This window comes from Callithrix jacchus, chromosome 5, assembly GCF_049354715.1.
Source record: "Callithrix jacchus isolate 240 chromosome 5, calJac240_pri, whole genome shotgun sequence".
Taxonomy (NCBI): domain Eukaryota; kingdom Metazoa; phylum Chordata; class Mammalia; order Primates; family Cebidae; genus Callithrix; species Callithrix jacchus.
In genome coordinates this window covers 40,748,250-40,773,346 of record NC_133506.1, presented here as the reverse complement: position 1 = coordinate 40,773,346, position 25,097 = coordinate 40,748,250, and the positions used below count along the sequence as shown (strand labels likewise).

General features: G+C 45.5%; 2 protein-coding genes across 13 annotated transcripts in view; both read right to left on the bottom strand.

Moving 5' to 3' along the window:
* Positions 1-3,833: 3,833 nt before the first annotated feature.
* Positions 3,834-25,097, bottom strand: part of DBNDD2 (dysbindin domain containing 2) — a 33,795-nt gene continuing 12,531 nt past the window's right edge. For 2 of the 11 annotated variants that reach the window (XM_078371759.1, XM_078371762.1), the window contains 3 exons: positions 5,770-5,916; positions 5,441-5,578; positions 3,834-4,510 (listed from right to left, as the gene is read on the bottom strand). In XM_078371759.1, coding sequence (XP_078227885.1) covers positions 4,305-4,510; positions 5,441-5,578; positions 5,770-5,908 — 483 coding nt within the window. In that variant the 5' untranslated portion in view covers positions 5,909-5,916 and the 3' untranslated portion in view covers positions 3,834-4,304. The other 9 variants (XM_078371760.1, XM_078371761.1, XM_078371763.1 and 6 more) reach the window with 9 other exon arrangements.
* SYS1 (SYS1 golgi trafficking protein) overlaps positions 12,270-25,097 on the bottom strand; it is a 40,553-nt gene continuing 27,725 nt past the window's right edge. For both annotated transcript variants that reach the window (XM_078371756.1, XM_054255405.2), the window contains one exon: positions 12,270-17,599. In XM_078371756.1, the coding sequence (XP_078227882.1) occupies position 17,599 (1 nt within the window). In that variant the 3' untranslated portion in view covers positions 12,270-17,598. The remainder of the gene's footprint in view (positions 17,600-25,097) is intronic.

Below are 25,097 nucleotides of genomic sequence, written 5' to 3'. Positions count from 1 at the left end.
CCAAGCCCCTGTGGTTTGGCAGGAGAAAAGGTTATTGTCCCAACTAGGAAGTAGTCCCGGGGTCTCAGCTGACATTAGACTTTTCCAGGCAGGGCTGAGGCTCATAGCAGCCAAGCTGAAGGCTCCCAGTAGACTCACAAACAATTCTACTTCTCTAGAGGGCTGTAAATTCCTCTCCCCAGGCAGGCTCCCCACAATCTTCGCATTGTGTGCCTGGGGTACTAAGAGATTTACTGACATGTTGACAGCAACCACACCAGTCTAGCTTCTCATCATTTGCCATGGAAGGAAGCGGGGTGATCGTGGGAGCTGAGAAGCCCTGCACAGCAAAGCTGTAAGGGTCAAGGGCCGCAGCAGCCCAAGAGATGGCTCAGCCACGGCCAGACAGGAGGTAGACCTTGCTACTCTAAAGGAAGGAGAGAAGGCATAAGAGGACAGAGATTATATCTTCTGTGTGCAGCAAGGTCATAAGGAACCCAAAAAACCCCAAAAGTTAATAGAGGACTGGGCCCTGGCCCAGCTCAGTGGACGATCTCAACTTGGACCTAGAGGCTATTGTACAGAAGGTATTCACTCCACAAGCTTCCTGGAGACAGAGAATGGCTGGTGGACACTTACTTCACTGGAGTTCCCACAAGTTTCTCATTAGTATTAGGAAAAGTACTTAGGAACAGATACTTACACTGGCCTCCTGCAGGGGTGAGAGCAGGATGGGACAATAGGAAGACTGCAGCAGCCTTATCACTCAGCCTTGGGTGGCACAAAATGCTTTAGGATTTTGGCTGAAGGTCACTGATCCCATGGGTGGTATTTAATGTATGAAGGGAGGTGGATTTTTTTTTTTTTTTAATGTGAGAAATGAGTTGATGTTCCTTAAGACTGGATCCTATAACCTCTCCTTTTATTCAGCATTCTCTCCCATCATTCACACCCATGGCTTCACTTACCTCCTATACTCTGAGAATGGATCGATTTCTTTTTCCAGCTCAATCCTCTTATCTAAATTCCACATGCATGGGTACAAGGGCCTACTCAACATACCCTCCTGGATGTCTCAAAGACATCTCAAACTCAACATTTCCCAAACCAAATTTGTGGCCCTCTTCTCAAACCTGGTTCTGAAACTGCCCATCTGAGTGACTAGCCCTCTGTTCCAAAAGGATGTAAGGAGGTGGCATGGCTGGAGTACTGCCTCACTTGACAGGCTAAGGTGTTCATGTCTACCTAGAGACACTGGTTTGAGAGACTCTACTGGAAGACTATAGGATGGTTGGCTGGGTGCAGTGGCTCACATCTGTAATCCTAGCACTTGGAGAGGCTGAGGCAGGTGGATCACTTGAGGTCAGGAGTTTGAGACCAGCCTGGCCAACATGGGGAAACCCCATCTCTACTAAAAATAGAAAAATTATCCAGGCCTGGTGGCGGGCACCTGTAATCCCTGCTACTCAGGAGGCTGAAGCAGGAGAATTGCTTGAACGTGGGAGGCAGAGGTTACAGTGGGCCAAGATCATGCCACTCCAGCGTGAGCAACAGAGCGAGACTGTCTCAAAAAACAGAAGACTACAGAATGGTTTAGGGGAGGGGGAAGTGCTAAGAAAAGCAGTGGCATCTTGTCCAACCTCATTTTCCATCTCCTCGGTAAATTATCCTGTTGCAGGAGGTAGAAACAATGGCAGCACCCTTGACCCCTTTCTTTCTCACACCCAACTGTTAAATTTTTAGGAATTTGCCTCCTAAATCTCTCTGCATTCCTTGTTCTCCATCCTCCCTACCTCCACCCTCATCCATTATCTCTTTTCTGGACAGCTGCAGGCATCCACTCTGGTCTCCCCAAATTAGAACTCCACAAGGAGCCCTGCCAGCTATTCTTCCCCTAGTTTACTCCAGTTCATCATTCAGATCTTAGTTTGGTTCAAATGCTACTTCCTTAAGGGAAACACCCCGTGACCTTTCATAGGCTTAACTCCTTCCTGGCACTATCAACACTTGTAATTTTACATTTGGGCCGCCACTAGACTGTAAACTCCATGACAGCAGAGATGATGCCGTTTTGTTTTGTTTTGTTTTGCCATTACTACATCCACAAGGCCATGCTCAGTATCTTCCAAATGTTAAATACCCACATTTAGTATTTATTGAATGCACAATGTTGTTTATATCCCACTGACCCAATTAAGTTAAATCATCACCACTGTCTTGTAGGCCCCCGTTACCTCTTGCATGGATTGCTGTGTATTTGTCTTGAGCCTGTCCTCCTCCAGTATGTTCTCTACACTGCAGCTAGAATTGGCTTTTTAACAAGCAAATCCAGTAACTTGTAATCCTTCATTACTCCCAATAAAGTTCAAACTCTTTAATGTGGCCTCTAACATGTAAACTGCTGGTTACCTACCCAATGACTACTGTTCTCTTGTCCCTTAGCAACAAAACAATTCTGTCAAGACAGCAGTGTGCACTGTTAAAGGACTATCCCAGTCTGCTCAGCAGCCAGGGTGCTGGCAGGTAGTACTGAAATCAGATGCTATGGCAAATTCAGTGACTTGAGAGGATTATTTTCTTTCCAAAGGCCGGTCTTCTTCTTTTCTGGATAATGCTATATCCCTATGTCTATAAAAGGTTTACAAATGACACATTTCTCAGTGTTACCAAGTTCTGGCCAATGAGATGGACGATGGAAGTAGATGCTACTAATTAGAACTTCCAAAAATTCAGCTGGGTACAGTGGCTCCTGCCTGTAATCCCAGCACTTTGGGAGGCCAAGGTGGGTAAATCATATGAGGTCAGGAGTTCAAGACTAGCCTGACCAATATGGTGAAATCCCATCTCTACTAAAAATACAAACATTAGCCAGGCGTGGTGGTATGCGCCCGTAGTCCCAGATATTCAGGAGGCTCAGACATGAGAACTGCTTGAACTGGGGAGCCCAGGAGGTGGAGGTTGCAGTTAGCTGAGATAGCACCATTGCACTCTGGCCTGGGTGACAGAGTGAGACTCAGTTTCACACAAAAAAAAGAACTTCCAAAACTTTCTTCCTAAATAGACTGGAATAGACTGGCTGTGCCCTCTTTGCCCATTCCCTCGTTTCCTCTCCTGCTTTCTGCCAGTCTCAAGGTTATGATGGCTGGGGCTTTGACACCCACTTTAGACGTGAGGTATCATTAAGAATGCAAGCCATGTGCAAAAGAGCAAAAAAGAAGCCCAGTGCTCAGTAATGATGACGCTTTCATGTAGCCCTGTATGTCTTACTTCTATATGAGGAAATAACTTTATATCTTAAGTCATGATCTTTCACTAGCTATCAAACTGAAACCTGATCCAGGCTTCAACGCATTTTACAACCTGACCTTTGGCAGTCTTACCTCTCCCTTCATTTCCTCAAATCCAACAATTCACCCAAAAGCAGTGTTTTTCAGCTCCTCAAGCATATGCTCTCTCTATTTAAAGTCTTCACGAGCTGCTCATTCTGCCTGGTTTATGGACCTTGCCTGGCTAACTCCCAATCATCCTTCAGCTAAAAACAGCTCCTCAGTGACCATACAAAAGATGCCCCTATTTTCTGGTGCCAGAGTAGTTCCTCATCATGCTATTTATTACACTGTGAACTGCAGCATTTACTTGATCTTCTCCTCCATAAACAGTAAACTCTATGAAGGCAGGTATACAGTACAGCCTGTCTTGCTCTAAACTGTATTCCAGATGCCTAGTGCGAGTGTTCAATAAATATTTCTTGACTAAATGGAATGAATGAGTGATAGGAATATGGGATTGGTTAGAGAGCTAAAGACGTATAGTGGGTCTGATACATTTGCGATGTGAAAAATGAGGTAGAATAGTTGGCATATGATTATTAGTTTATTATTTATACCGTGCTCTGTTCCAAAAAGGATGTAAGGGGGCAGCATGGCTTTAGTACCGCCTCACTTGATGTGTTAAGGAGTTCACGTCCATCTAGAGACACATGTTTGAGAGACGCTATTAGAAGACTACAGGATGGTTTGGGGTAGGGAAGAGTGCTAAGAAAAGCAGTGATATCTTGTTCAACCTCATCTTCTCTCTCCTCACTTGGAAATCCTATCTCAGGAGTGAGCTACAAACTGGCGGGAGGGTTGAAGCAGGAAAAAGGTTAGTAGTAAAGCAAGAGAGGGTTAATTCTTAGAAAGGTACACAATCCCACCATCCTTCCCACCTCTGGTGCCTACTGCAAGTCAAGTCTGGTCTTCTCCCAAAAGGCTCTGGCTGGGCCTACGGTCTTGTGTGGAGAATAGCCAGTGTGGTCAGTCTGTAGGCAGGGCAGGGGCCCACTGCTAGCTGCAGGCTCCAGGCTCTGCCCCTCCATCACTCCTTTCCTCCTCTTCATCCGACTGTGCCAAGGGCGTGTCTGCTCCATCATCACTTGGATTTGGGCTGTGCAGGTTAGTGGAGGAGTCAGAGGATGAGGAGGAGGTCCTAGATGTGGTCCTGTCTGATGTAGGCACCGGCAGGCTCAGCTCCTCCAAATGGCTGTCGACCCCTGCCCAGAGAGAAAGCTGGTCAGGCCACAAACAGGGCTTCAGAGAACTCTTACAGATAAACTCTTACAGAGCCAGGATTAAGACCACCATCTCCTGATTGCCAGCCCCTTCCATGTCATTACGCATGTCTGGGTTCTTAGAGTCGGGTCAATTAATGCAAGAGTTCAAGTTCCACCTGCATCACTTACTGCTGCTGAGTGGCTTTGAGCAAGTCACTTTCCCTTTCAAGGACTCTGTTCCTCCTTGGCAAAATGAAAGGGATACCTACATCCCCAAAACGTTTTGGGACTAAAATCTAAGAATGCTTATAAAATGTCTGGCATAGTAAGCCATCAATAATAAATAGTAGCAGTTTTAATTAAAAGAATATCTATCTTACAGGTTAAGCATATGGGCTTTGGAGTCAGACAAACATGAATTCTAGTCTATCTACCTTCTGGCTACAATGTGACTTAACTTCTCTGAGCCTAATTTCCTGCTTATAAAATGGGGATTATATCACCTACCCTGATGGGACATTGTAAGGACTGAGAGAATATATGTAAAGTACTTTAGTACAGTATTAGAACCTATTAAAGTACTCAATAAATATTAATATCATTATAATGACTAAAACTAGTTAAGTTGCCAAATGTAAAAATTCTCTTTTCACATTATTTTAATTATAGTGACTAATTATATTAATCTAACAAATGTAAAATTAAAGAAGAGATTGGCCATTTCTAGAATTTTGGATTGGAGATGTGTAAACCAGTTCCCCCTCACAGTTAACTTCCCTAAAATCAAAACAGGCAGCTGTTTCGTTGGTGGAAACACCCACTTCCAGCCCTTACTTGTATACTTCCCAGCCCAGCCTTGCAGCCTCATTTTAGAGCCTGACATCCGGCTCTGGCTGACTAGCACTGAAGTCGCCAAAGCAGAGGGCATACCAGACGACTGGGGGGTTGGTGGAGGATCTTCGCAAGGCAGGAACACATCTGCTCCGTCCTGATCCCCAAGGTCAATAAGTTCTACTTGCTCCAGTGTGTCCACATTCACTTCCATGGATGAGATACTACCTATGGGGGCTGTGGATCAAGAAGGGGGCAAGTCAGGAGGACCCAGGCTGCACACCAGGACAGTGAGAGTTACGTGTCAGGTCCCAAGTTAGAAGCAGAGAGGGCCAAGAAAACCAGAGGGGAGAGAGTCCCACAAGATTCAGGACCCACAGGACATTCCTGCCCTACCCTAGTCCCTATACTCAGAACTTGGGACTTACGTCTCTGTGACTCGAGATGCAGGTGGGACAGAGGAAAGACAAACTCTGTCTCTGGCTGTAAAATGTCCTCGAAGAATTTCTGCCGCTCCCGAAGGCGGAGCTGCTGGCGCTCCAGGGTGGCCCGAGGATTTGGGTCCATGTCAGCTCCTGCGGGAAGAGGAGCAAGACAAGTACAGCTGCAAAGTCGAAAGAGAAGATGAGGGCAGGGGCCTGGGCTCAGGGAGCCCCACTGCAGCCAGCATCCCAGCAGTGGGGCCCCTGGCTCTAACCTGGACACCTCTGCCCTTGGCGACCTCTTTCCCCTTCCCCCGAAACCAAGTGTGTCCCACAAACCAAGTCTCATGCAGAGGCGGGGCTTGCCCTAGCTCCACAAAGGGGATGCCAGTTCCAGGCACCACAAGAGAGATACTCTGTATTCAGGGAAAACAGCCAACGTCCAACTCTTCCTATCATGCCCTCCTGAGAGGGGTTAGAGGGATTACACGAGTTGGTTCAGAATAAATGGAGGAGGTACTTTTTTCCCTTAATAGACCCTGCTTGCCTCAGAAGGCCAGGGGCAGGACAGGATAGCGACAGAGATTTCAGGGTAGAGGGTTCCCTTCCTCCAGTGCTGCAGCTGTGACTCCTCCCCATCCTTCAAAACCCAAAGGATAAAGCAACCCCTCCCGTACCCCTCCCTTTCTACACACACACGCACACACACGTGCACACACGCGTGTGCCATCCACTCCAAGCCTTGCTCTGAAGTCACAGACCTGACTTCCAGACTAGGTTCTGCCTCTAGGGAAATCACCTTTCTGGTCTTAGTCTCCCCATCTGAAAATGGCATAATCAACCTACCTGCCTCAAATACAAGACCCTGTTTGTGAAGGTGAGCTATTTAGGAGACGACCATCTTTCCTTTGAATTCCCACAGCTCTTTATCTGTCCCCCTCGTCGGACACATCTCACTGACTTATCTCCCCATTAGTCAGTGAGGAGCAATTGGAAAGGCCGGTCCTGGGTCCAGTTCAGAGCAGGCCTTCTGACCCCTAGGGCTGAGAAGCTGCGAGCCAGCCAGAGCACTGAGGCTATGGGCCAGCTCAGGCCGGTGCATTCACTCGCATTCGCCCCTCTCCTTCCCGGCGTTCTGCTCTGAGCCCATCACCAGAGGCAGGAGAGTTTCCAGCTTGAGGATCAGACGTCATCCTCCGCAGACCGCCTTCCCCACCTCATCTGCACCCAGCGTATCCCAGACCCTGGCCAGCTCCAAGGGCGCCGCGGAGGTGGAGAGGGACCCAACCCCGAGTGGGCAAGGCAGGGCCAAGGAAGTGTGGAGAGACCGTGCAGCCGCGAGCCGGCCGCGGAGGAACGAGGTGCTGACGCCGATTCCAGGGAAAGGCTCTTAGAGCTGCCGACCAGGTCACAACGCTAAAAATACCCAGGCCCCTGGAGCCAGTGCTCCAGAAGCGGGGAGGGGGAGGGAGAGGTCGAGGTGGGGGAGCTGATGGGGTCAGGAGCTCCAGGACGCCCCCTCTCTTTTCCCCTCCCCCTCGCCCCACCGATCTCACGAGACTGAAGGAGCTGCCCCCTGGGTGGCCGCGGAGCCCAGAGCTGGAGAAGCGGAGTTGTTTACGCGACTATAGGTGCTGGGGAGAGGGTGAAGAGATTTGGGGGCAGGAGGCTGCCAGGGGCCGGGCAGAAGCCAGCGAAATGGAGAACTCCCTCTCGGTCTCAGCCCCACCCGCACTGGAGCCAGCAAGAGGGAAAAAAATTCCCTAAAAAGGGACGCGCGGCGTCGGCGGAGGAAGGAGGAGGTGGGGGAGGGCGCTCCCCCCAGGCCGTTCCCCTCGTGGTCCGGTTTCTCTGCGATCCCCTGAGGCACCTGCGCCCACCGCCGCCGGAGCCCCTACCTGCAGCGCCTGCGCCCCCGCTGACTCAGTCCGTCCGCTCCGGCGAGGCGGCGGCGGGGGCGTGGGAGCGAGCCGCGCCGGCCGGGGTGGGGCTGCGCCTCCAGGGCTCCCGGGGGACCGACGGGCCCTGGGAGCCGGGAACGAGGAAGAGGCGGGAGGCGGAAGTGGGGGAGGGGCGGCGGCGGGCGCACTCGCTCGCCGCTCGCCCAGAGGCCGGAGGCAGCCCCGGCGAGCGCGACTACTGGTACTTCCAAGGCGGTCAAAAAGTTACCCGCACGCATCCTTCCTCCCTCCGCCCAGCCGGGTTCCGCTGCACCACCCTCGCCGCCGCCGACGTCGGTGCGCTTGCCTCTGCTTGCTCGGATGCACTTGCTGCGCCCCCGCCCCACGCAGACCCACGGCGGGTACCCACGCCGGCTCTGCCCACGCACACTTGATGCTCTGCGCCTGCTGGGCAGCGCCCACGCAACGACTACGCACCCGAACCCTGCCTCCCGCACCCTTGGCCACACTTGCCACACTTACACGCGCGCACTTCTCCAGAGGACTCACGATGGGAAAGAGAGGGTGGGGACCCGCTGGAGGGGCAGGACACTAACCCGATGCCGCCCAGCAGGGCAGGTGCACAGCAGTGGAGGATCCCTGCCCCGGGACTCGCCCGGCTGGCTGCCCCCGATTCCAGACTCCGGGACTAGACAGAGCCGCCGCCCAACCTACCAGCGCACTGGGCGGGGTGGGAGCCGGGCCGGGCGGGTCAGGGCTGGAGGGGTGGGCCGCTGCGCCGCGCCCCCAGACGTCGGCCAGGAGCCAGCACCTCCACGGTGCTAAGAGGGGCGCTGCACTGCCGGCCTGGCAGGGGTGGAGGGGCGAGGCGGCAACTGCGAGAGGAGAAACGTTTGCCCTCTTCGCAGCGCCTCCTGGCTCAGACCAGTGCTAGAAGTGTCCAGTCTAGCAGCTCCTGGAACGAGACTCCGTGGCCATTCCCTTCCTCCTCCCTTCCAGCCATCCCCTTATAGTCATTGCTCTGAAAGCAGCGTGGGGACGTGTGCGGGGAGGGGAGTGGGGAGATCGCTCTGAGATACTTCTGCCGTAGGGTCACTGGATCATTCATTCGACAAACATCCGCGAGCAAGCCAGGAGCTAGGAGTCATCCTTGCTACTCCCGCTCCCTCTAAAATACACCTTCATTTCCTGTCGATTCTCCTTCCTAAATATCTTTCCAGTCCACCATTCCTTCCGTTTGCCCCACCATCTCCCGCCTGGGCTCCTAATGCAGTAGCCTTCTCTCTGGTTTTCTTGTACTCACTCCGGCCGGGCTACACTCCATTCCCTGCATTGCAAGTCGGCTGTTATTTCAGAGTCCAAGTCTGATGTGCCCCCCCCGCCCCCGCCCCCCGCACCTCCGCCGTTGTCCAAATCCCTCCATTGTTAGAATAAAATCCGGGCGCTGATATCTGAGCTAAGTCTTGAAGACTTGAGTTCAACAAGCAGAAAAGAGGGGGAAGGGCATGTGCAGAGGGAGGGAAGTGTGAACAAATCATTGACACATTCAGGTTTCCCTGACGGGACCAGCATTCTGTACAAATACCTAAAGCACTGACTTCCTCTTATATTACTGGGCTCTCAAAACAACCCTGTGAGATAAATACAGCATGCAACTTTCCCACTAGTTTACAAGCATGGAAACTAGTTTGCGGGAGGCAACAAATGCAGTGGTTAAGAGCACAGGCATTGCAGTCAGACTCTCTTGGGTTGTAAACCTATTGCTGCCTCTACCCAGCTGGGTAAACACTTCTCTGATCCTTGATCTCTTACCGATTAAATAGGAATAATTAATCCCTCCCTCTTATGAAGTAATTTATATAAAATGCTTAGTTCTAGGACTTGGGCACTTTGGAAATGCTCAGTAACCATTAGCTGTTCTGATTGTAATGGGGTCTGAGAAAGGGAGGGAACTGCTCTCTTCCACCAGTTTCTGAAACTGTAGGAAGTAAGCCCTAATTGTTAACACTTCCACAGAGCTTATTATGTGCCAGTCACTATTATAAGTACTTTACAAAAATTAACCCTTTTAATCCTCTTGCTGTTTCCACTTTACATATACAGAAATTGAGATACAGAGAGGTGAAGGAACTTGTCCCAAGCCCTACAGCTTAGTAAGTGATGGAACTGGAATTTAAGCCCAGGTAGACTGCCTCCAGAGACTGTAACCACTACTCCCAGGCTGTTCCCCTTTTATCCTGTTATAGTTTTCATCTACTAAGAAATATTTCAGTGGGTTGGTTTGATTCTTATTTCTCACTATGAATAGAGTAGACAATTCATCTAATTTTCTAGCACAGAAAATGAGGCCAAGTCAGGAGTACAGTGGATGAGAACTTAGCTCCCAAAGTCATGTCCCCATTTTCAGAGATGTATACTTTCTTTTTTTTTTTTTAGATGGAGTCTCGCTCTGTTGCCCAGGCCCGGGCTGGAGTACAGTAGCACAATCTCAGCTCACTGCAACCTCTGCCTCATGGGATCAAGCAATTCTCCTAACTCAGCCTCCTGATTAGCTGGAATTACCGGCATGTGCCACTATGCCCCTGCTAATTTTTGTATTTTTAGTAGAGATGGGGTTTTGCCATGTTGGCCAGGCTGGTTTTGAACTCCTGGCCTCAAATTATCTACCCATCTCAGTCTCCCAAAGTGCTGTGATTACAGGAATGAGCCACTGCGCCAGCCCAGACATATCCTTGAGAACACGACTCCGTGGATTATTTTCAGCCCAAGATGAAGAAAGATTGGGAACCTCTGTCCCTTCTCTTTGCCAGATATTTGCCATAAAGAAGGAATGGAGAGGGGGAAACGTAATCTGAAAATATTTCAGGGGCTAAGCTGGAAGGGTGTCACCTAAGAGAAAGACCAGGCAGCAGGCCAGGAGTGGGTGGCCAAAAGGTTGAAAAGCACTGTGAAAAGGGAGATGGATTTAGACACTGGCTTCCACCTAGGATGCAGAAAGCTAAGAAGAGCATCAATACCACACTACGAAGTTTTAGAAATTGTTGGGTAATGTACAAAATCACAACTTTTGTCAAACTTATGAGAGACCTAAGGTTGCAGAGCAACCAATTAAACTGCATTCCAAAGAAGGACAGGAGCCTCCAAGAAGAGATGGGATGCAGGCACTCGCTCAGTTGTGTAGCAGGAGAAAGACAAGCTCTCCTTGCAAGTATGTAAGAAAAGTTCAGCTAATGTTTATGTTTTTATTTTTTAGAGACAAGGTCTCACACTGTCCAGAGGCTGAAGTGTAGTGCTACAATCATGATTCACTGTAACCTTAAACTCCTGAGCTCAAGGTATCCTCCCACTTCAGCCTCCCAAATATCTAGAACTACAAATGTACATTACCACACATGGTTAATTTTCTGTTTTTGAGGAGAAAGAGATGGGGTCTTGCTATGTTGTCTAGGCTGGTCTCCAACTCCTGGCCACAAGTGATCCTTCTGCCCCAGCCTCCCAAAGTGCTGGGATTATGGATATAAGCCAATATGCCAGGCCAAAATTTTTATGGAATTACTAAATACCCAGTATAGCTAGCATGACTATATAGAATCTGTAGGAGATATAGACACTGAAGTAATCATAGAAACAACAAAACTCAAACCTAATTCAATTCCTGAAAAAATCGATGGAATCCTCCACACTAATAGCCTAAGAGAAGAGATATAACAATTTCTAGGCATAAATAATAATAAACTCGGTCCTTACTATTCTAAACACTGTGGCCAAAACTCAATAAAAAATTATAACACAGGCCAGGTGCAGTGGCTCACACCTGTAATCTCAACACTTTGAAAGACCAAGGTGGATGGATCACCTGAGGTCAGGAATTTGAGACCAGCCTGGCCAACATGGTGAAACCCCATCTCTACTAAAAATATAAAAATTAGCTGGGCATGATGGCAGGTGCCTGTAATCCCAGCTATTCAGCAGACTGAGGCAGAATTGCTTGAACCTGGGAGGTGGAGGTTGTAGTGAGCTGAGATTATTTCACTGCATTCCAGTCTGGTTGACAAGAGCAGAACTCCATCTCAAAAAAAAAAAAAAAATCCCACAAATTTTAAAATACCAAAACAAAACAAACAAACAAAAAACTTGTCAAGAGACAAAGCAGGCCAGATGTGGTGGCTCATACCTCTAATCCACCATTTTGGGAGGCCGAGGCAGATGGACTATTCAAGGACAGGAATCTGAAGACCAGCCTGGGCAATATAGTGAGGCCCTGTTTCTATATTAAAGGGAGAAACAGAAAGAGACAGAGAGAGAGAGGAAAAAAAAAAGACCAGGTTTAAGACCCAGATGCTGTAGTCATCTGACAGAGAACTTAAGACAACTATAAGTAATATGTGAATATGAAAGGCTCGTGTGAATAATGTAGACAATATGAAAGAACAGAAAAGAAATTTTTGCAGAAATATAAAGACTGGCAAAAAAAGAATTATAGAGAAATGCTAGAAATGAGAAAAAACACATATACATAACAGATTTGAAGAATGCTGTTGACAGGCTTATCAGTACACTCGTCCTTTCTCGTGCTACTATAAGAACACATCTGAGACTGGGTAATTTATAGTGGAGAGAAGTTTAATTGATTCACAGTTCCATGGGGGTGGGGAGGCCTCAAGAAACTTACAATAATGGCAGAAGGGGAAGCAAACATGTCCTTCTTCACATGGCGGCAGCAAGGAGAAGTGCTCAGTGAAGTTGGAGGCCTTTGATGCCAAGGCTTGGGGCTTGCACCCTCTGAAGCAACAGCCTGAGCTGTACCTTGGCCCCTTTTTGTCATGGTTGGAGTGGCTGGGATGCAGGACACCAAGTCTGGAGGCAGCACACAGCAAGGGAAGCTCTGCACCTGGCTCAGGAAACCATTTTTCCCTTCTAGTCCTCTGGGCCTATGATGGGAGGGGCTGCTGTGAAGGTCTCTGACATGTCCTGGAGACATTTTTCCCATTGTCTTGGTGATTAACATTTGGCTCTTTGTTACTTATGCAAATTTCTGTAAGGGGCTTGAATTTCTCCCCAGAAGAACATGGATTTTTTTTTCTAAAGCATCATCAGTCTGCAAATTTTCCAAACATCTACACTCTGTTTTCTCTTAAATGTTTTGCCACTTAGAAATTTCTTCTGCCAGAAACCCTAAATCATCTCTCTCAAGTTCGAAGTTCCACAGATCTCTAGGGCAGGGGCAAAATGCCACCAATCTCCTTGCATAGCAAGAGTGACCTTTATTTCAGTTCCAAACTAGTTCCTCATTTCCATCTAAGATCACCTCAGCCTAGACTTCATTATCCGTATCACTATCAGCATTTTGGTCAAAGCCATTCAACAGTCTCTAGGAAGTTCCAAACCTTCCCAAATCTTCCTGTCTTCTGAGCCCTCCAAGACTTTAGGAAGTCCCAAACTTTCCCACATTTTCCTACCTTCTTCTGAACCCTCCAAACTGTTCCAACCTCTGTCTGCTACCCAGTTCCAAAGCTGCTTCCACATTTTCAGGTATCTTTATAGCAGCACCCCACTGTACCAATACCAAATTTACTGTATTAGTCTGTTCTCACACTGCTATAAGGGCACATCTGAGACTGGGTAGTTTACAAAGGAAAAAGGTTTAATTGACTCACTTTTCCACAGAGCTGGGGAGGCCTCTGGAAACTTACAATCATGGTGGAAGGGGAAGCAAACATGTCCTTCTTCACATGGTGGCAGTAAGGAGAAGTGCTCAGTGAAGAGGGAAGCCCTTTATAAAACTATCAGATCTTGCAAGAACTAACTCACTATCATGAGACCAGGATGGGGTAACCATTATCCTCACCTGGTCCCTCTCATAGGGACACGTAGGGATTATGGGAACTACAATTCAAGATAAGATTTGGGTGGGGACACAACCAAACCATATCAGCCAATAAACTCAATATAGCTGAGGAAAGAACCAGTGAACTTGAAGACAGGTCAATAGAGACTACTCAAACTGAAATAGAAAGAGAAAAGAGTGAAACAAACAAAAACCAGAACAAATATCCAACAGCTAACATATAAGTAATTTACATCCCAGAAGAAGAAACAGAGAAAAAAATACATACATAGATATAATATTTACTTGTAGATATAATAGCCAATAATTTTCCAAAAATAATGAAAGATATCTAACCACAGAGCCAAGAAACTCACAATCCAGAAAATATTTTTTTTCTCTCTTTTTTTTTTAAGATGGGGTTTCACCATGATGGCCAGGCTGGTCTTGAACTCCTGACCTCAGGTGATCCACCCACCTTGGCCTCCCAAAGTGCTGGGATTACAGGCATGAGCCACCACTCTCGGCCTCCAGAAAAGATTTAATACCAATATACAAACACAACAAATAAGCACATGCAAACGCAACCTAATATATCATATTCAACCTGCTGAAAACCAAAGATAGAGAGAAAATATTGGAAGTATGTAGAGGAAAAAGACATACTCCCTACAGAGGAACAAAGATAAGAATTACAGAAGACTTCTCATCAGAAAATATATGACAAGAAGATAACAGAGTCATATCTTTAAAATACTGAAAGATAAAAAACTGCCAATCCAGAATTCTATAGCTAGCAAGAATATCTTTCAAAAGTGAAGGAAATGCAAACACTTTTTCAGATTAAAAAAAAATAACAACATAAAATTCATTACCAATGGACCAGCACTATAAGAAGTGGTCATAGAAGTTCTGCAGGCAGAAGAAATATAATACCTGAGAGAAACTTGGATCTATGTAAAGAAATGATGATCTCTGGAAATGGATAGAATAAAGGTAAATATAAGAGACACTGTTTCTCATTTTTTCTCACCTTAAAAGGTAATTGCTTTACTAAAACAATGCATTGTGGCCTTATAGCATATATAAAAGTGAAATGTATGACAATAACAACAGTAAAAATGAGGAGATGGAGGAATTGGAAATATGCTGTTAAAGGGTTCTTATGATATATAAGAAGTGGTATAACATTATTTGAAGATAGACTGATTAATTAAAGGCCAGTAAATTAAATAACAACCACTAAAAATTTTTTTTAGAGAGGTCTAAGTAACAAACCAATAATAGACAGAAAATGGAATCATAAAAATGCTGGAATAGGTAACTATGTGAGATGATGGATATGTTAATTTGCTTCACTATAGTAACCACTTTACTATATGTATCCCATATCATCATATTGTTTATCTTAAATATATACAATAAAATTTATTGTTTTAAAATGACTGTCGAACATGAAAACAAGTACATGTAATAATTTTTTCTAATGTTGGGAGGCTTCCTCCTTGGGCCACTTGTGTCCAATGTGTCTTGCTGATGATGTCAAGATCACAAGGCCCTGACCTCTCTTTCACCTGGGTCTTTGTTCAGGATTGTTAGTACAGCTAGAGTTTTGAGACATGATATCATTTCTTAGACCAAGGCAGACTTGCTTACTGCTTGCTATAAAACGTCCTGGGGCTGGGCGCGGTGGCTCATGCTTGTAATCTCAGCACTTTGGGAGGCTGAGGCAGGAGAATCACTTAAGCCCAGGAATTCAAGACCAGCCTGAGCGACACATGAGACCCTGCCTCAAATAAATAAATAAACAAAATAAAATAAAATAAACAGTGCTGGGCGTAGGTCCCTCAGCTGCAATGCAAACCCACTCTGTGAATACTATGAATCTGGGCTCACTGCATCACTTGTCGAATGTAGGACTAGAGAACCAACACAACTATGCTGATGTTCACATTGTTTGTTATGCTATGAATAATAGACTATTTCAATCAGATGCAATAAATCTTGTCTACTCGCAGAGCCCATGAGATTAGGAGTTTCCCTTTTCAAAACATAATCCTAATAGAGGAAGAAAAAAGAAAAAAACACAGATGCAAGAATAGAAAACAAATAACAAGATGATAGATTTTAATCCAGTGTATCAGTAAAAAGACAATGAATTAAAAGACAAATTAGCAGACTGGAACAAAGTAAGAGGCAATAATATGTTGTCTACAAGAGCCACTTTAAATATAAAGAAATATATGGGTTAAAAGTAAAAGGATGTATAGAGGAATTGGAACCCTAAAAAAAAAAATGAATGGAATAAGATACACCATACAAACATGAATCAAACAAAGTTGGAGTGACAGTATTAATATCAGACAAAGTAGATTTCAGAAGGACTATCACCAGAGATAAAAAGGAGTATTACTTAATTATAAAAAGTTCAATTCACCAAGAAGACTCAACAATCATTAGTGTGTATATACTAACAACAGTGCTTCAAAAATATATGAAGTAAAAACCAGTAGACCTGAAATAAGAAACAGAAAAATCTATATTGCACTTATAAAATTCAACTCTTCTCTCTCAATAATCAATAAAATAAGTAGACCAAGAAAGTAAGAATATAGAAAACCTTAGCACTATCATTAATTTCTCCTAATAATATTTTCATGACACTTCACCCAACAACAGCAGAATAAACATCCTTTTCAACCGCACATACAACATTCAATGAGAGAGTCATCATATTCTGGGCCATAAAAACAACCCTCAACGAATTTAGAAGAATTTAAATCATTTAAATTATGTTATATGACCATAACAGAATTCAACAGAAATAATAACGGAAAGATAACTGAAAGACAATCCCAGTACTTCAAAATAAAACAGGAGTCAAAGATGAAGTCCAAAGGAAATTAGAAAATACATGGCTTGGTGCAATGGCTCAGGCCTGTCATCCTAGCACTTTGGGAGGCTGAGGTGGGCAGGTCGCTCGAGTTTGAGACCAGCCTGGGCAACATGGCAAAACTCCATCTCTACAAAAATTAGCCGGGCATGGTTGCTCAGGCCTGTAGTCCCAGCTACTTGGAGGCCTAAGGCAGGAGGATAACTTGAGCCCAGGAAGTGGAGGTTGCAGTGAACTGAGATCCCACCACCACACTCTAGCCTGGGTGACCAAGCGAGATCCTGTCTCAGAAAAAAAATGAAAACATGTTGAACCAGGCACGGTAGCTCATGCCTATAGTCTCAGCATTTTGGGAGCCTTGCCAGGAGGTTCACTTGAGCCCAGGAATTTGAGACCAGCCTGGGCCACATTGACAGAAACCTCATCTCTACAAAAAATACAAAAATTAGCCAGGCATGGTGCTCCATGCCTGTAGTCCCAGATACTCGTGAGGCTGAGGCAAGAGATTTGCTTGAGCCTGGGATGTTGAGGCTGCAGTGAACTGAGATCACATCACTGCACTGTAGCCCAGGTAACAGAGTGAGACCCCATCTTAAGGCCAGAAGCAGTGGGTCATGCCTGTAATCCCAGTACTTTGGGAGGCCAAGGTGGGTGGATCACTTGAGGTCAAGAGTTCAAGACCAGCCTGGCCAACATGATGAAACCCTTTTTTCTTCTAAAAATACAAAAATTGGCTGGACGTAGTGGTGGTGCCTGTAAACCCAGCTACTCAAGAGGCTGAGACATGAGAATCACTTGAACCTGAGAGGTGGAGGTGGCAGTGAGCCTAGACTGCACTACTGTACTGTAGCCTGGGTGACAGAGTGAGACTCAGTCTCAAAATAATAAGAAGAAGAAGGAGGAGGAGGAGGAGGAAGAGAAGGAAGACAAGAAGAAAAATAGCTAGGTGTGGTGGTTCAGGCCTGTAATCTTAGCACTTGGGGAAGCCAATGAGGGTGGATCACTTGAGGTCAGGAGTTTGAGACCAGCCTGGCCAACATGGTAAAACCCAATCTCTACTGAAAATACTAAAATTAGCCAGGCATGGTGGCATGCATCTGTAATCCCTGCTCCTTGGGAGGCTGAGGCAGGAGAATCACTTGAACTCGGGAGGCAGTTTGCAGTGAGCTGAGTTCACGCCATTGCACTCCAGCCTGGGAGACAGAGTGAGACTGTCTGAAAAAAAAAAGAAAAAAGAAAAAACATATTGGATGGAATAAAATTGAAATGCCACAGTCAGCCACCAAAACAGCTCCCAGTGTTCCTTACTGTCTGTTATTTATACCCTGGGCAGTCCTCTCCTACACTGTACCAAGGTTATGTCATAGGAACCTTTGGGTGTCACTTCATCAGCGTGAAAGCCTCCGTTGCTGGTGGCACCTCTGCTTGAGTTTTGCTTGCGTCCGCTGGGCTCATTCTGCCAACTTGCCTAGCAGGCTCAGCTTGGCTAGTGCTACCATCCCGGATCCCATGCCTGCCAAGGGAGAGCCAGGCATGGAGTGGCGGGCGGAGGTGCTTGTGAGCAAGTGAGTGTGGGGTCCGGTCACTGCACACAGCCAGGCACTCAGGCTGCTGTGGCCTGTTGGGCAGCTCCAGGCACTGGCACAGGTACCAGCTCCGTGCAAGGCTGTGGCTGGACCAGACGTACTGCAAGCAACTTCCGCCGTGGGCACTAGCATCTGGACCAGGGGAACGCAGTGATACCCGAAAGTTCAGAGACACCAGGAACTGCAGAGCCCCAAAGATGGTGTTACAGCATGTCATAGCCCTGCCTTAGGGAGCCCCGAGATCTGGGCCCCCAGAAGGGCCGCAGCTCTTTTCTCTTTCTCATCACCTGCAGCAGTGAGTTGGGAGGTGGGGGGGCTGTATTTCAGAGGGTGGTGTTTCAGCCCATTTGTGTTACCACTCTTTCAGTCCTACCACCCTGCTCTGGCCTGCGGCTCCTGGGCTGGCCTGGACTAGCCACTGCTTCCTCTTGTGTGGGTTGGCAGCTGGGTACTGGCAGAGGGTAAGAGAACTATAGTGTTACCCCTCTGGCTTGAAGAATCCCAAGGTCTGGACCCCCAGAAGGGTCTCCACTCTTCACTCCCGCAGTTCAGAAGCAAATCACTGCCTGCACCTCAGTGAGGTAGCCAGGAACGTATTACAGTCCCTGCAGTTCCCACTGGCTAGGAAAGCGTTAGTTCCTTTCACTTCTGCATTTGGTGGGTCCTGAGTTCTCGTCCAGCATCCAGGAAGAATGAGGTTACATAGACAACTGGAGAGTGAGCAAGGCAGAGAATAGCTTTATGGGGTGACCAAAGAACTCTCACAGGAGAGAGGACCTGAAGTTGGTAGCTCCTATCTACAGGCAGGTAGTCCCAACCAGTCTGTGAGTCTGGCTGGGTCAGGAAAAAGCACCATCTGATTAGTGGAAAGGCATCAAGGAAGTTCTCACTCCAGGTACTGAACTCCACCCAAAACTGGCAGCCTGGCAGTCAGGCTTCAGGCCATCCCTGGCTTGAAGGTGGGGTTTCACCAGGAATCCGCCCCTTCCCACCTAGGAACCTGTCTGCCTCCCGCCACCATCAGTTCCTCTATGTGACCCATAGGGTATGTCAGAAATGATGGTATGTCACTTCTAAATTTAAATTAAAAAAAAAAAAAAAAGACTGCAGCTTCTGTCTTGAGTATGTACTCTATTTTTTGGATCACTCACTCTGGGAGAAGCAAGCTACCATGCTGTCAACAGCCCTATAGAGAGGCCCACATGGCAAGGAATGCAAGCTTCCGTCCAAGAGCCCGTGAAGGCTGAGGCCTGCCAGCAACCACGTGGTTGAGTATGGAAACTGATAAACTGGCCCTAGTAAAATCTTGAGATAATTGCAGCCCTGGCCAGAAGTTTGACTGAAAACTCATGGGAAACTTAGGCAGAACCACTCAGTTAAACCACTCCTGGATTCCTGATGCTCAAGCACTTTTGAGACAGTAAATACTTCTTGTCTTAAGCTGCTAAACCCTGGGATCATTTCTTATGCAACAATAGGTAACATATGAAGATTCTGTTCATGGGAACATACAAAGAAAAAAAGATTTTGGTACTGGGTAAAGTACTGGTGTAACAGCACTCTAAAATGCAGGAGTGGCATTCAAATTGGACTTTGAGAAGAGCGTAGTAAAAACCTGAAGTGCCTTGAAGAAGCTGTTAAAGAAGCCTCAGCCCTTAGATAAGGTGCAGTGAGGGCATGCAGGGAAAATGAAGTAAATACTGTTTTTCTGGTTGTTGTTGTTGTTGTTGCTGTTTTTTCTGAGACAGAGTTTTGCTCTTGTTGATCTCGGATCACTGTAACCTCTGCCTCCTGGGTTCAAGTGATTTTCCTGCCTCAGCCTCCCAAGTAGCTGGGACTACAGGTGTGTGCCACGACGCCTGGCTAATTTTTTGTATTTTTTTAGTAGAGATGGGGTTTCATCATATTGGTCAAGCTGGTCTTGAACTCCTGACCTCAGGTGATCCACCTGCCTCAGCCTCCCAAAATGCTGGGATTGCAGGCATGAGCCACCATGGCCAGTCAAGTGAAGTAAATATGGAAACTACATTTGACACAAAAATTAGCAACCCTATTGCCTGCAATGAAGTAGAAAACAGAATATGTGCCGAATGAATTGGGTGATCTAAGTAAAACAGTTTCCAAGCGAAATGTTAAAGGTGCCACCGGCTTTCTTCTCGCTGCCTATAGTGAAAGGCAGGAGGAAAGGAGTAAACTAAAGCAAGAGCTCTCGAGTGAGAGTGATACTGCCTCCCAGGGGACATTTGGCAATGTCTGGAGACATTTTTAGATGTCAAAGCTGGGGAAGTTGCTACTGCCATCTAGTCAGCAGAGGCCAAGGATGCTGCTAGACTTCCTACAATGTATAGGGCAGGCCCCTTCAAAACACCCCAATCCCCCTACCAAACATACACATCAAGTAACTATCCTGGCTGAAATATCAATAGGGCTCAAGTTGAAAAACTCTGAACTTCTTAAAGGACAGAATATTAAACATGAAAGAGCTAGGACTTCATGATTTAGAAAATGCTCATCCTCTCCAAATTGCAGATGATAGTAATCCCAGCTACTTGGGAGACTGAGGCATGAGAATCACTTGAAGCTGGGAGCTAGAGGTTGCAGTGAGCAGAGATCACGCCACTGCACTCCAGCCTGAGTGACAGAGTGAGACTCTGACTCAAAAATAATAATAATAATAATTTTTTAAAAAAAGGATTTCTGGTTTTGGACAAGGTAGAGTAGATGTATTCCTTTCTATCCCTGCCACAATGTACATTTAAATACTGGGAATTATATATAAAGCAAGCACAAGAAGGCAGAACAGCCTGAAATCTCAGTACTGGAGGAAGGACACAGCAATGAATCTCGGTTTTTTTCTTTTTGACAGAGTGCTGGAAAAGCCTACAACCTGGAAATGCCACAGGTACAGACAAAAATGTCCCCATGAAAAGACTGCTCTTTCTTGTCAAAGGACTAGGGAAGGGGCACCCCAGCAAGAAAAAAACTTTTTTTTTTTTTTAGATGGAGTCTTACTCTGTGACACAGGCTGGAGTGCAGTGGCATAATCTCAGCTCACTATAACATCTGCCTCCCAGGCTCAAGTAATCTTCCTGCCTCAGCCTCTCAAGTAGCTGGGACTACAGGCATGTGCCACCACATCTGGTTCATTTTTTGCAGTTTTAGTAGAGATAGGGTTTTGCCGTTTTGGCCAGGCTGGTCTCGAACTCCTGACCTCAAGTGATCTACTTACCTCCACCTCCCAAAGTATTGGGATTACAGGTGTGAGCCACCTTGTTCAGCCTGCAAAAGCCTTTTGATATTGAATGCCTCCAGCAAAATCCCAAGGTGGGGGAGAGGAGAAACTCCCTGGCAAACTCCATTAGCGGAGGTAGAGAAGAAAGCTAGACTTTAATTTTTGGTGATAAAACATTTCTCCCACTCACCTCTGGGTGGTGTCAGAAAAGGCTGAGTGGGAAGCCTGGGTTTCCATCACTACCCAGCAGTAACTAAGTGCCGCTCCCCATCACCTCCATGATATTTGTGGAGGCCATGTAGAGAACCTGACTTGCCATCCCCATTCAGTAGTAACAAGGCACCATTCCTGTCCCCACAATGTAAAGGAGGACAACTGTGGAGCCTAAATTTCCACTTCGTCCCAGCAATAATGGAGCAGCCCTCCCTTTTCCCTACAGGATGGTGTCAATGGAGGCCATGTAACAAGGCTGGACTTTCAGCCACATCTAAACAGACGGTGTTCCCTTACTTTACTAGCCCAGTTTCAGCAGAGGCCTGTTAAACAGAAGATGTAAATGAGATCCAGAGTCTCGTAACATAGTATTAAAAATGACCAGGTTATAAGTGAAAGTAATTTACCATGCCAAGAACCAGGAACATCTCAACTTGAACAAGAAAACACAATCAACAGATCCTAACACAGGTTGTTGGAACTACTTGACAAGGATTTTAAAAGAGGGACTACAAAAATGCTTCAACAAGCACTTACAAACATTCTTAAATAATTGAAAAAAAAAAGAGAGAGAAGATCTAAGAAAAAAAAATACACAGAAATAACCTCCGAATGTGACTTTATTTGGAAATAGTGTCTTTCCAGATGCAATTAAAGTGAGGTCATATTGGATTAGTATAATAACTAAATCCAGTGACTGGTGTCCTTATAAAAACGCTATATGAAGACACAAAAGAGAACGCCATGTGGAGATGGGGCAGACATAAGAACGATGTGTCTACAAGCCAAGTAACAATAAAGATTGCTGGCAACCATCAGAAGCAAGGAGAGGAACACGGAACAGGCTCTCCCTCTGAGCTTCTGGAAGGAAGCTGCTGACATCTTCATTTTGGACTTTTGCACCCCCAACATTGTTAGAGAATACATTTCTGTTGTTTTAAGGCACGAAGTTTGTCACCCTTTAATACAGAAACCCTAGGAAACTAATACAGTAACCAAAAATTTTTTAAGACTCACCAGGTGGGTTCAATAGAAGAACAGAAATGTGTAATGGACAGAATGTTGGTGTCCTCCCTCACCTCATTAATATGTTGAAGCCTTAGCCTCCAGTGTGGCTGTATTTGGAAATGGGGACTCTATAGAAGCAGTAAAGTTAAGTGAGGTCATAAGGGTAGGGCTCTGATCTGATAGGATTAGTATCTACATATGAGAGAAATCAGCAAACTCTGTGTGTATGCACACAAAGAAGATGTCATTTGAACACAAAACAAGATGGTACCTGCTTATAAGCCAAGAGAAGAGGACTCAGAATGAATCTATCTTGCTGGCACCTTCACCTTAGACTTCCAGCCTTCAGAACTAGGATAAATAAATGTCTATTATTTAAGACATCCAGTCTGTGGTTTTGTTATGCACAGCCTGAAAAAACTAATAAAAGGTAACCCAGGAAAGAATCAGTGAATTTGAAGATAAAACAGTAGACATTACCCAATCTGAAAAAGAGAGAAATTAGATTCAAAAGAAAGGAAGGAAGAAGGGAAGTAAGGGAGGGAAGGAAGAAGGGAGAGAGAGAGAGAGAGAGAGAGAGAGAATGAGAGAGGGAGGGAGGGAAGGAAAGAGAACAAAGCTTCAGGAACCTGGAAGATTATCACAAAAGATTTAACATTTGTGTCATGGGAGTCCTGGGTGAAGAGAAAAAAAGAAGGTAGAGCTAAAAAAGTGTTCAAAGAAATAAGGCTGAAATTTTCCCAAATTTGATGAAAGATATACACACACAGATTCAAGAAGCTAAGCCCCAAACATGATAAACCAAAGAAATCCATTACAAGATACACCCTAAATAAATTTTTTGAAAACTAAAGTCTTGAAAGCAGTTGCAGAGAAATGAACCTTACCAATAAAAGAGCAACAATTTAAATTGCAGCAGATTTCTCATTAGAAACCATGGAAGCCAGAAAGAAATAGCACAACATGTTTAAATACTGAGAGAAAAAACTGTCAAACCATAATGCTAAGCCAAGTGAAACAATCCTTCAGGGATGAAAATCAAGACATTCTCAAATGAAGGAAAAACTAAGATAATTCGTTATCTGAAGAACTATAGTACGTCCTTAATGTCATCAGTAGTTTCTTAGAAACTTCAAGTTTAAGCAAAATGATGTAAAATGAAACCAATTTTATCATAGACTAATTGATATTAACAAGGTTAAGTTCGTACAGCATATTTATGGGCACAAAAACGATACCACACTTCTAAATAAATGCCCGGACATATCTAGTATTAAACATTAAAATAAATGTGAGCTATACATACATTTAAGAAAGATTAATAAAAACAAGGAAGGTAATTATTTACTCAATTGTTGGTGAATCAGTAAGGGACAGCAGTCACCTATGGTGGTAGGTTAAACCAAGGAATAAATCTTTGCAAAGCAAAAACTGTAAGGAGTATCTCCTACAACCATGCAGTTTAACAACAAACAATAATAAATATGGCAGGTTGGCTGAGTGCTTTTATACCAAATTATTTACTGTTATACATTTGTATCAGTATTGTATGCTTTATAAATTTTTATTCTACAATAATTTATATTCATTTATTCTTCATTTCCAACCTGCTTATTCCATTTCAGAGTCCTGGGTGGCTGAGGCTTATCCTGGCAGCTCAGGGTGCAAGGCACCCTGGACAGGATACCACTCCATCACAGAGCATGCATGCACAAGCACACCCCCCGCATTCATACCAGGACAATTTAGATAAGTTAGATACACCAGTTAACCTATTGTGCACATCTCTGGGATGTGGGAGGAAATTGGAGTACCCAGAGAAAACCCACACAGACATAGGGAGAATGTGCAAACTCTGCACGGTGGCCATGGCTGGGAATAAGTTTTTTTTTTTTTCAACATTATAAAGAAATGACATTAAAAAAAACAGCACTACTTGAGGACCTGCTGTTCTGTAAAAGAATGGCTAGCTGGGCCTGGTGGCTCACATCTGTAATCCCAGCAGTTTGGGAGGCTGAGGCGGGTGGATCACCTGAGGTCAGGAGTTCAAGACCAGCCTGACCACTGTGGAGAAACCCCATATCTACTAAAAATACAAAATCAGCCAGGCATGGTGGTGCATGCCTGTAAGCCCAGCTACTTGGGAGGCTGAGGCAGGAGAATCGCTTGAACCTGGGAGGTGGAGGTTGCGGTGAGCCGAGATCACACCATTGCATTCCAGCCTGGGCAACAAGAACAAGACTCCATCTTAAAAAAAAAAAGAATGGCTAAAGAAAGTTATCCAAACATAAAAGAAATGATGAAAGAAGAAAACCCAAAACCTCAGGAATGAAGAAAGAACAATGGAAAGAATACAAATAAGGGTAAATATAATGGGCTATGCTTCTTCACTTGCATTTTCTAAATTATGTTTGATGGCCAAAACAGAAATGATAACATTGTCTGATGAGGATTCAATTTACATAATGAAGAGATTTAAGACAATTACATTATGAAAGGAGAAGGGTAAAGGGACCTAAATAGAGGTAAGGCTTCTATCACTCACTCAAAGTGGCAAAGGTGTCGATACCTGTAGACTGTCACAGGTTATGTATGTATGATATAATACAGAGAGCAGCCACTAAAAAACCTACATAAAGAGATACACTTTAAAAAAACTTCACCATATATCAAT